Source organism: Saccopteryx bilineata, chromosome 2 (genome assembly GCF_036850765.1).
Source record: "Saccopteryx bilineata isolate mSacBil1 chromosome 2, mSacBil1_pri_phased_curated, whole genome shotgun sequence".
Lineage (NCBI taxonomy): Eukaryota > Metazoa > Chordata > Mammalia > Chiroptera > Emballonuridae > Saccopteryx > Saccopteryx bilineata.
The window spans coordinates 78,194,031-78,206,113 of record NC_089491.1 but is presented as its reverse complement, the minus strand read 5'-3'; the positions used below and the strand labels follow the sequence as shown (position 1 = coordinate 78,206,113).

Genomic DNA, 12,083 nt, shown 5'->3' with positions numbered 1-12,083 from the left:
TTTACATTTCTACAGTTAAAGAATTTACAAAGAACAGTAGTACATTGTGAATATACTGGGCAATATTTGCATAACATAACATTCAGGATATCATATCATGGTTAAGAGAACTACACAAAAATCAGTTGTCAATTTAGGAACTTATTTGATTTCCAAATAATGTTATTTCTTGGAACAAAATTAATAGGATCTATATAGAATGTACTATACAAATAGTATTACACTTAGTTCATTTGCAAGAGTGACTCATCATTGGCAGCATGTTGTGCTTAGAACATGTGCACAACAGTAAAGGAAACTGATTATATGGTAAACACTTCTTGAAATGTCCCCCATAACCTTCAACTCTGTGTGGCAGTATTTCCTGCTCTTGCATTCATTCAAACTAGTATTGTCTCTATATTTTTAACTATAATACTTTTTAATCCCATTTTACCAATTTTTTGACAAATTTTTCTCAAGATTTGGAAAAAAAAATATGTAAATGCGATGAAGAATGATAGGAAGGAATTCCCACATGGAAACATGACACGAATATGCCATTTTTGTAACATTTAGGAAGTTTTATGCTACAAGTAATAGAAAAGGCAACTTCAAAATGGCCTAAATGATAAGGGGATTAATTAGATCCCATAACAAGCAGTCCCAAGCCATCTGGGGTTAGTCAATTAAGTCAATAACAGCATCGAGAGCTCAGGTGCTTTCCATCTTCCCACTTTGTCATCCCATGGGTATTGTATAGTTTCCCTGGTGGTCATAAGACAGATTCAGCTGTTTTAGGTACCATGTTCTCTGGTACTAACATCCAGAGCAGAAAAGGGACAATGTGTCAGTCTTTGTTGTTGTTGATTTAATGAGTAAAATAATCTTAAGCACAATCCCTTACCCAATAACCTCCCCTCATCCTTCCAAGTAACATTCCCATTCTTAAAAAAACAATCACAGCAAAGGGAAGAGGGCCATCATAAACAGTTCAGTACAATCTAGTAATCTAATTTGAGGAGTGGAAGAAGGGGAAATAGCTATTGTGTAGGCCAGTGATTCTCAAACTGTTTTAGTCTGATGACTTCTTAAATATTATTGAAGATTACAAGGAGCTTTTGTTTAGGCGGGCAATAGTTTATTGATAATTATTGTATCAGACATTTAAACTCTGAAATTTAAAAATAGTTATTAATTTAAAATAACAACAATAAACTCATCATCTGTTACTATATTGTGGTAGGCAGAATGACAGCTCCTAATGGTCCACATCCTAATTCTTGGAAACTGTAGGTATGTTACTGACGTAATTAAGAATTTTGAGATTGATAGGTTATCCTGGATTAACAAGATGGGCCCAATGTAATCACAGGGGTAGTTAAAATTGAACAAAGGAGGCAATGTCAGAGTGATGTAGTTTGCAAAAGATGTGTCTGGCTATTACAGGCTTTAAAGATAGAAGGGTACCACCAGCCAAGGAATGTAGGTGGCCTCTAGAAGTTGGAAGGCTGAGGAAATGGATTCTCCGTTAGGGTCTTCAGGAAGAAAATTAGACCTACTGACACTTTGATTTTAACATAGTGAAACCGAGTTCAGACTTTTGAACTCCAAAATTGTAAGATAATAATTCTGTGTTGTTTTAAGCCACTAAATTTGTGGTAACTTGTTACAGCAGTAATAGAAAATGAATACATACACATTTTAAAATTAAAAAATAACTGTCCCCCCCCCAAAAAAAAAAATTAGAGAAGTGGCACTGACTTACATTTTCTGGCAAATCTCTTCAAGGTCAGATATTAGAAAAGATAGGTGAATTTCTGTATCTGCTTCTGCATTGTCTGTCATGATATCACATGTCATATTATCTCTGGAAAACTCTTGTAAATTTATGGGAAAAATGTTATTAGAAAGGCGAATCCTAAAATTAGTTTTGACCTCATGGCCATCTTAATAGGGTCTTGGGGATTTACAAGGGTGCCCAGAACACATTTTGAGGATCTCTGGTGCAAGAAGTCAACAGTTTTTGCCCCACCTCCTAAGAACAGATATGGAACCATTTCTTAAGATCATCACCAATAAAGTATAATGGTTTTCACATTTCTTCCTTAAACAGTATTTCTAAGAGTTTATTTTGTGCCCGGCACATCTTTATGGTCTGAGGTTATATAACCAAGTAAGATGGATACAGCTCTTGCCCCCATGAAGCTTACATTTTACTTGAAGAAAAACAAGCACATTAATAAAAAATTTCAGATATTGCTAAGGTACATAAAGAAAAGTAATGGAAGAAAGTGTGAGGGGTGTTGCAGGTGTAGTGAGAGCTACTTTAATCAGGTTGAAGAAGAAGTGAAGTTAGAGCTGAAATGTGTTTGAAAGAAAGGAACCATTGGGAAATGTGGGAGAATACTCAAGGTAGAGAGGACAGCAGGGGCAAAAATGAGGAAGGAGCTTGGAAGGTAGAGGAACAGAAAGCAAGCCAGTGTGACTTAAGTATACGAGAAGAATAATAAAAAAATAAAAAAAAACACAACCAGCTAAAAGGGACAGACAGGTATAGATCATTTCTTGCAGGACACAGGAAGGACTTAGGTTTATTCAAATTGCCATACAAATTCACTGGAGGAAATAAGAGACTGTGGAATTCTATTATGTGCTAGGCTTTGCCTCTATAAATTCTCCACCTTCTCTAAGGGCTGCTCCTCAGGCTAACACATTCCCAATCTTTATAATGATGGCTCTCCTGAAAAGTACGGGACCCCAAATAGACATATCTTACCTCACACAACTTGTTTGTATGCTGACATAAAAAACAGATAAATCTGAAACCAATCAGGGGAATTTAAATTTAAAGGTTGCTTGCCATGGAATAACTTCTGCCTCTTGGCCAGTGTAGGTGTATAGCCAAAAATGCAGTGAGAATACATTGTTTGGCAATTGCTGGTCTGTCACTTGTCCAAAGCAGTAAATGTGTGAATGGATTTGTATGGGTAATGACTCTGAAATTAGCTTTTCTCATCTCTCCATAATACAGGAAAACAGATTGGAACTTGGCTCATTTCTGGAGAATTCTTGTGATGATCCTCAGTTGCTCAGAATACACATTTGGTCATCATTATCCCTTGTGTAATCAGTTTCTACAAACTATAGTATGATGTTACAGTGATGTTTACAGAATAAGGGAACATGCTCCACACCTTAAACAAATAATTTAAAGATGAGCCTTCTTAGATAACATGCACACACCCACCCACCCATACATGTATATATAGTCAATAGATATTTATTTTTACTTTTGTAATATAGAGAAGGAATCTTCTGTTTCCCACTAGAAACCTCCCAATGAACCATGTGCCGAGAACTCTAAGGTATTCACTATAAATAATATCTTAGAAATGTTTACCAGACAAACCTTTCCACAACACGATGATGCTGAGAATTCACAAACGAAATGACTTGAAATCTGCTTTAAAAGGGCCTAAAAAACATCCAGGAGTTTGTACCCAGTGAGTACACCGAACTGCAGGTGCAATGGCCCCACCGTTAAAAAAACTCGATCCATGTCAATAAGAAGCCTAATCGCGTTTTCAGAACAGCTGTGACTACTTGGGCCCTGAAAATTTTTTTAAAAAATTATTGTGAAAATTTGTGTCAAACTTAAGATCAATTTGTACATCAAAGAAAATAGAACTAGGTAATTCTGGGGCTGCATATTTTCAAAGGAATTGAATTCTGACCTCTGAAGGCAATTAAACAGTTTCTCCCTCCCTCTCCTTCGGGGAAAAGAAAGGAAAAAGGGATGGTTTTCTCTTTTCAGTAATAAGCGGTAAGCAGACCTGTTGTTCTGCCAAGCAGGTCTTCGCCTTGGCAGATTCTGATTTCTAAGGGAATGTGCTTGAAACCTGTGCCTTCCTCCCATGTCAGATAAGCAGAAAGTTTGCTCTAGCTATGATAAATCTGCACAAGGCAGAGAGATGTTTTTGGCCCAAAGCGTGCGTTAGAAAGATGATCAAACTCGCCCTCCTCCTGTTCTTGCGGCCGGGGAGTGTGTTTTGCCTGCGTTTAAGAAATGTCCTTCAGCTGCAGGCGTGTGCGCGCGAAGCATGCAGCCTGCGTTTTTGCGTCTCCAGGGGCAGGGCGACTTGGGTCGGCTGAGTGTCATCCACAGATGTGTCTGGTCTTCCCCCGCGGGCGCCCGCAGAGGCAGTTCCCTTCCGTCTCCAGCGCCCGGCCCGCGGCCGGGACAGGGGAAGAGGAAGGAAGCCCTCGCCGCAAGCCAGCGTCTAGGTCGGCACAAAACACGCCGCCACCAAAAACTTTTTCATCCAGCGGTGCGCAACTTTTTGCCTTTTCGCCGAGCACGTTCTCGATCCGAGTTTCTGTCCCCCGGGGTTTCCTCGGCTTTCCCTCGACTTCTCCCCAGCGCGGGGACTGACAGGGACGCGCGGGCCGCCACAGCGGGCACGAGGGAGGAAAAGGGGAAGGGGAAAAGTGGAGGGGGCGCCCGCGAAGGTTCCAGAGGAGGAACTGGGCAAAGGGGACGGAGACCGGCGAGTGCCCGAAAAGGAAAGCGACGCCGCGGTTTGCTGCAGTCGGAATAAAGTTCGCGCCCTTTCCTCGGCGTTTGCAGCTTCCCCTCCCCGCCTCTCATCTTTTTTCTTGACAGCTGGGCGCTCGCGGCCACCTCCATGTCCACACCCGCACCCCCCGGGGGGCGCCAAAGTTGTTTTCCATCCCGAGAAAGAGCAAGGGTTGGGGGGGGGGGGGAGAGTAACAGGGCGGGAGGTGAGGAATATACAAGCTCCTTCTCTAAACCCCTAGAAATCGGAGGACAAACAGCAAAACTAACCCGACTTTTATTTTGCAAAAGGGAAGCAACATTGTAGTCACCACAGTTTTGCAGAGAGAGGAGAATCTTGTGAGGCTTGCAAATCCGCCCCTAGGTCACCTCGATCCCCCCCCCCCCCCGCAGCAGCCCCCTCCCGCGACAATCCGTTCCTTTTTTTTTTTTTTTTGTCCTGTAGAGCCGGGGGAACGCTGCAGGCTCCGACTTGGGGAGCGAGCGCGACCCGGGGCGCGTGTGTAAATCAGTCACCTGAGCGCAGTGGGGCCGCGGCGAGGGCGCGCGCGGGCGGGCGGGGAGAGGCGGAGGCGGCGAGAGCAGCGGCCCGGAGGAAATCGGGAGGGGGAGGGAAAGAAAGGCCGAGACAGAAGGAGCGAGAGGCAGCCGAGGGGCTGGTCCAGGCGCGGCCGCTAAGAGGAGACCAAGAGGCGGGGGCTGCACTTGACAACCAGCATGCCGAGATGGTAAGAAGTTTCCACCCTCCTTTCCTTTCTATTCCAGACTTCTTAAGAAATGAGCCCCGGGGCCGCCCGGGGGCCGTGTTTTTCTCAAGTCCAGCGGCGTGAGGTGGAGGGGGGGTGAGGGGGGCGGGCTGGGGAGGAAAGCCCCAGTCCAACCTGGTCCTTGCTGTGCCCCCGAGATCCCCCCTAAACTTGGCCCAAGTTTCTGAGGAGAGTTCCAGGTGGGAGGGTGTGTGTGAGGGGCGCTCGTGAACGTCGCCCCCTCTCGCGGCTGACGGGGAAAGGTGAGCGGCAGGCTCCAGGGAGTTGGGGACAGGCTGGGGGGCGGGTAGGGGGAAGGCGGGGGATGAATGGAGCGTTAGAAGGAGCTCGGGGCGGAGAGGAAAGCGTTTTGGAGAACGGGAACTTTTGAAACTTGCCCGCGAGTGAGGGACAGGCGGCTGGGCGTGGGCGCCCGGGCGCGCCGGTGCGCCGCGCGGCGAGGGAGACGGCCACCGCGTCCCGGCACCTTAGTTCTACCATCCCTTCTCCCTCAGGTTGGAGAGACCTCCCTTTGTAAATGAAGGAATCGTAGGAAGTGCTCCTGGAGGTTTTATAAAGAATGTGCAAAACGCAGGCAGGAAAATAAACCCGAGAGAGAGATACTGAGGTGCAGTTCTGGAGGAGCGATTTGTTTTACTTACACGTGGACTACAGGGTGGCATATGGGGCCTGGGGAGGGGGCAAAACAAAACAAAACAAAAACTAGGTGAAGTCCCCTGTGAAATGAGGTTGAGATTAAAAAATAAAAAGTTTCAAGTGCAAGTGGTGGTGGAGAAGGGAAGGCTGCGGAGCGAGATGCCAGCACAGCCGGGCTGCTCGCGAAGCGGCTCGCCAGCAGGCAGCGCGCAGTTCGCTCGCCCGCCTACGGGCGCTCTGTCGGCTTTCGGGGAAGTGATTTGTTAGAAATGGGGCTGGACCCCTCCCTTCCTCTTAGTGTGCTTCCACCCAGTGCTGCGCCTATTACCCCCCGTTGAGGATCTCACATACTGTGTTCCGCCTGTAGATGGAATATGTAAGAAAAAGGCAGGTAGTGAGTTGGCATTTTTTTTCTCCGTCTTTCCTTTCCCTGATGTGACATCTCTTGTTTCAGTGATCAAAGTGTAGGAGATGCGACTGTCAAATGCAGGCACACACACAAAATAGCATGCGCCCAAGACTGTGGTTACAGTTATGCTGACAGAAATTAAAGTGGTTTTCAAAGCAGCGTGCGATTTATGGTGCTTCCCATTTACCCTAGAGTCAAGCTGTTGTAAAACTGATGTACAAAAGACATCATAAAATAATTCTGTGTACCCAGGATTAAAGTGGCAGAAAGTGGCCTGTTTCATTATTTTTTATGTACTTCGTGGACAGTTGCAAAGGTTGAAACTTGTGTTTAGAGTGGAGGTGTCAAAACAAAATATTAAATATATCTATTTAGTGCTTGATAGTTTTTCTTTAGCGGCATTTTATACAAGAACACTGTAAAAGCCAGTTGTAGGTATTATTTTTCTTCCCTTTCCTCTTAGCCTGTATACTAGTTGTCTGCACATCTATTCCCAAATACTGATCACTTTGAACGGTAACTAAGGCCATTTGTCATCCACTACTTTGTGTTCTGCAGTTTCAGATGTGACTGCACACACACATTCGTGCTTTAAGTGGGGAAATTTATTCCTGGCACTCTTATTTAAAAGTGTCTGATCTAAGGACGTACTCAAGAGGAGTGAGACCTTGTACAAGTTAATAGAACTTCCTTTACCTTTTGGAATCACCCCAAAAATCTCTTATGAACCTTTATAGGGTGTCTGTGTTTTATGTTATATTTGTAGCTGTTTCATTTAAACTGTTCAACCATAATGAAGTTCTCAGTTGTAGCTACTCTACTGTTCCCAGAGAGCAGAGTATTTAAAATCCAGATTGCTAATCACTTTACCAAAGTACTGGAGTATCTTCACCTGAGGGAAGTAATGCTAAGCCTGAATGTGAACTCTATCTTGTGAGAAAAGTTCAAACTAACTGTTTTTCCCCTTGAGAATATTAAGTTTGGAGTTGTTTGCTTTGTGCAACTTAAAAAAAATTACCTTATATGATTTTAAAAAATAAATATGAAGAAAACTATAATGGCCGTTGTACATTCCTAATACCTGATTTTTCCCCTTCTACCTGAAATGGAAGATATCTGTCAAGCAGGGATATGTGATTACAAAAAGCAGCAGACAAAAGCAGAGCTGACTATTGTTGTATTAAAATGTAAGTGTTACAGTTTGAATTTCCAAGTGAGAGTTTTTGAGTTCAGTGCTTTACATAACATTTTGTCCTAATCTTGCTTGCTGTCAGGGATGTTTCATGGTTGTGCAATTGCTGCAGTCAAGAATGCCAATTTGCATTCCAGGAGTGTCATTTGATTACTTTTATCTGCACAGCTCCAAGACCGGCCCAGACCTCTCGTTTCATCTTGCCATGTCACGAGTCAATGCTGTGTCGTCTTTTCAAAAATCTGCCTGATTTAGACAAGAAAGAAAAGTACTTTCATGTTGCAGCCGCAGTCCCCTGCTAACTTGTCAGCAGCAGGATATGATTCACTTGGGCCCAGAAGAATGGAACAGAGAGGCGGGTTAGGCGGTTCAATAAAGCCCATGGACAGGTAGTGTGTGACATCCCCAGAGAGCCGCAGTTAATGAAGAACAGGTCTGCTTAGTTCTCCACACGCTGACCTGGTGCTGTCCCCACAGTTTTCTCATTTGATCTTTCCCAGCAAATTGATCTTTTCTTGTTTTTTTTTTTTGTTTTTTTTTTTTTTTTTTTTTGCCTTCCAAGTTAGTCCTTGTGGGACTGAAATTAGCAGAGCAACTTAAGTTGGATAATACAGCTGTTCAGAAAAGAAGAAATTGGACACTGGCTCAAAAAGGGGCGGGAGTTGGGGGGAATGGAGGGAGCTATTCTTTTTGTTGTTGTTCCTGAGAATATTTATTATATTAAAGGAGTCCAAAATAGGTGATGACTTTAGGTTAGTGGTTCCTTTTATTTTTAACTTTAGTGTTAAGGTCCCACACCATTTTAAATTTTCCTTAAGGAATTTAAAAACGGTCCTAGGGAGAGTATGAGGAGTTCGATTTAGCATTTTTCATACTCACTTGTTTCAAGTGATTTGCCAGTCGACTATGTGGCTTTTATGGCTATTGTAAGATAGACTAAATATCAATGGCAATCTTTAGCTATATTTTTTATAGTCTTCTAAAAAAACTACAATCCCCAAATATTTAATACTGAATGGCAGAAAATATTTTTAATAAAAAAGTAATTTCCAGTGTTGTGTATAAATATGGCACATGGAAATTTTTTTCACAAATTACCATGAGCATCTTTGTTTTCCTCAAACCCTACAGATATACTGTTAATAAATCTTAAAAAAATTTTTTTTTTAAGATTCTGCCTTTAAATGCCGGTTTTTAAAACGGATTAAATCACAAGATTGAGTTTTGGCAGATGTTAATGTATGTCATTATTTGTGTTTTTGAGATTAAAATTAATTTTTGAAAGATGGGTAAATCTAAGTTGGGCAAGTAGATGTAGTTTAAACAGGTTAAAATTTTACTATAGAATTTTGTATATAAAGCTTAGGTTGGAGGGAATTAATAGATTCTTAACTTGATGTGGATATAAGGAACAGTGTTTGCTGAATTTCTGTGCAGATGGTCTCATTTACCATCTACATCCTTACAAGGAACAGTGGAAAACATTTCTTGCAGAAGGGGAGGCAGCCTTCTCAAATCTTTGCTGTTGGATGGAAATTACATAGAATCATTGGTTAGTAAACTCCTCTCTGAAGAGCTAGAGGGAGCTTCATGATTTTATTAGATATAATAAGGTTTAAAAATTCACTCTGGCAATCTGAATGTTGTAGAGAAAGACATAAAGAATACTGACTTAGTGTTTAGGCTTGGGGGAGCTATTGTAGATTTTTTTTAAAGCTGTGATAAGCAACAGAACTTTCTATAAGAACATTTGTCAAGTAGTCAGCTAAGAATTCTAAGGTTCTACGTTTTAGATGATTTGAAGATCAAGCAAAATGTGACCAAATACGTTTTAAATCTAATTTGGTTTGCTAAGGTCTGTCGATCTCCTGTTAGAACTTCCAAGTTCTATTAAAAGTAACTTCCTACCAAGTCACTGAGGAGGGGGATAACTTTCTTTCAGTTCACTAAGGACACCTCCTTTCTGTAAATAATAGTTTTGAAGGAGTTCTACATATATCTGCTATACTCTGGATAGAAAACTCCTTTAAAATAAACGCTTCATGTTATAAGTATAAATAATAAACCATTTATAAAGCTGATATATTACAAATCAATAAATTTGTTAAGTTTAAAGAAATGGAACTCAAGTGGTATTAAATTCAGTGTTTGTTGTTTAATTTCACATTTGTTTAACAGTCTTCCTCTAAAATTTGTGATATATTTACATTAAGGAGTCATTGATCATAATTTCTCATTAATATTTATGTATTAGTTTTTAGTAGTATTACTTTGGACAAACTTATTTGCCATTTAAGTAAATACTATAATCCAGTGAGATAAACTACCCATATTTGTCTTTTTTTTCATCTCTTGCACAGTAGCTCTCATTATATTGCTGGCCAATAAAAGTCTTTATTTGTTGCTTATTAGAACCCTCAGTACACTCAAGAGTTCAGCTATAATTTAATTTGGCTGTTTAAAGAGGCTCCCTTGTTTTAAAACATGTTTTCAGTATGCTTTTACCATTATTGTAAACTTATATTCTAACTCATGCATATGCATAGGAACTATTTTACAGATATATCACTTTTTTAAGGTTTTGCCAGACAAGAGGCATAACTTTTTTTCTTTAAAACATTTTTACCTAACAATGTCATCTTTTTTATTTTTTTTATGTTTCCTTGACATTCTGGAGCATGTTTGTTTGTGTGTGTGTGTGCGTGTGTGTATGTGTGTATGTATGTGATTTAAATAGTTTTGCTGTTATGATTTAAAATCAGTTTCCCAAGAAATACAACCTTCCTTAAGGTCTCTTTGAGAAGGGCACTAAAAACAAAGACAAAACCTGAATTCAATAATTAAGAATTCTAGTTGAGGATATTTCACTTTGCAGTCACTTGAAATTACAAAAAGTTTGTCTTGTACTTCACACATTGCTAGCGTGATAAATTCAGTTTTCTTTACAGTAAACTTCTGGGAAGTTTTGCAATGAGTGCAAGAAAGATGGCTGGGTAGTTTGGGTGATAGTTGTAACAAATCACATTCACTGAAGACTAGAAGTTGACTGTAAACTCTAAGATAAGTATCAGGAATTCTTCCACAAGGAAGGCAGAATGTAGAACTGCAGTCACTGCATGTATTTCTTACCAGTGGAAATTGCATCAAACCAGCCCTCTAGAGACAGTATTTACTAGTTATCAAAATGTATAGTATTGTCTTGGACTTTGTGGTTCATGAGTTCATAGTCCCTGCTTTTTTGTGTTTAGAACAAAGATGTAACAACCCACACAAAACATTTTTCTCTTATTATGACCTTACATTTGCCAAAGTGCCCCATGCTGAAATTCCTTTTCAGTATCTTTTTTTTTTAGTCCAAAGCCAGACGTGTACCCAGACACAAAAGCCTCTGTGTATAGCAAGCTGTTTTAAATATTGTGACTCGACGATGTGCTGTCCTTTCTCTGCTTGAGCCAAGGATCTCTGCTCAGTGTCTGTGGATTACCAAGCTCCTTCTTTATTGTACCTCTTGTCAACTATTCCTATTCATTTAACCTTTCATTAGTGTCTGTGCAGCTTCACTGTCTAGAAAGGCAAGGAAAACCCGAAAGGCCCCACTGTCACAGTTATTAGATTTCTCGGTTACATCCCAGCAACCATAAAGAAGTGAGAGTCGACACTATTGTCGTGCATGCTGCTGTCCTGGTGTGCAGCTCTTCTGTGCATGTCAAGGACATGTGCCACATGTTGATATGCATCCCAGGGATAAATGCACAACATGGGGGAATGGCTGGCGCTGGCAGTAATGAGCTTTGTAGGAGTTATTGCAGAGACCAACAGTTTGTGAAGGAATTTTGCTTAACAGGCCAAGGAGATAGACAGAGTTGAGGGCTGCCAAGATGTGCCTGTGCAGAGCTTGTCAGTCACATTGTTTTCATCAAAACTTCATTTGAGGGGAAAATTGAATACATTTGACAGCATTGAAAAGTCTTATTTTCATTTTTAATCTTTCAGAGGAGAAAAGTGTTATTTCTGGTGACTATTTTAGTGTATTACAACTTTTTATACTGACTGAATTATGTATATGAATGGATATAATAGCAATTTATCTTACTACATATCTTGAAAAGAATTGAAACATTTTATGGATGTCACATATATTTTTAAAATCCATATAAAACTTATGTAGCCTATTAATTTTACTGTGCTACTATTTTCCCCTTTTGTGTTCCCTCTCACACAGTCTGCTGTTAGGATTCGATTCTTTTTTTTTTTTTTAAATTTTTATTTATTCATTTTAGAGAGGAGAGAGAAAGGGGGAGAGTGAGACAGAGAGGGAGAGAGAGAGGAGAGAGAGACAGAGAGAGAAGGTGGGGAGGAGCTGGAAGCATCAACTCCCATATGTGCCTTGACCGGGCAGGCCCAGGGTTTCGAACCGGCAACCTCAGCATTTCCAGGTTGACGCTTTATCCACTGCACCACCACAGGTCAGGCAGGATTTGATTCTTTAGAAATGCATTTGCCTTGTTTCCTCAATGTAAA

General features: G+C 41.0%; 1 protein-coding gene across 7 annotated transcripts in view; it reads left to right on the top strand.

Moving 5' to 3' along the window:
• Positions 1-5,101: 5,101 nt before the first annotated feature.
• Positions 5,102-12,083, top strand: part of BNC2 (basonuclin zinc finger protein 2) — a 479,004-nt gene continuing 472,022 nt past the window's right edge. For all 7 annotated transcript variants that reach the window (XM_066257303.1, XM_066257302.1, XM_066257300.1 and 4 more), the window contains exon 1: positions 5,102-5,286. In XM_066257303.1, the coding sequence (XP_066113400.1) occupies positions 5,284-5,286 (3 nt within the window). In that variant the 5' untranslated portion in view covers positions 5,102-5,283. The remainder of the gene's footprint in view (positions 5,287-12,083) is intronic.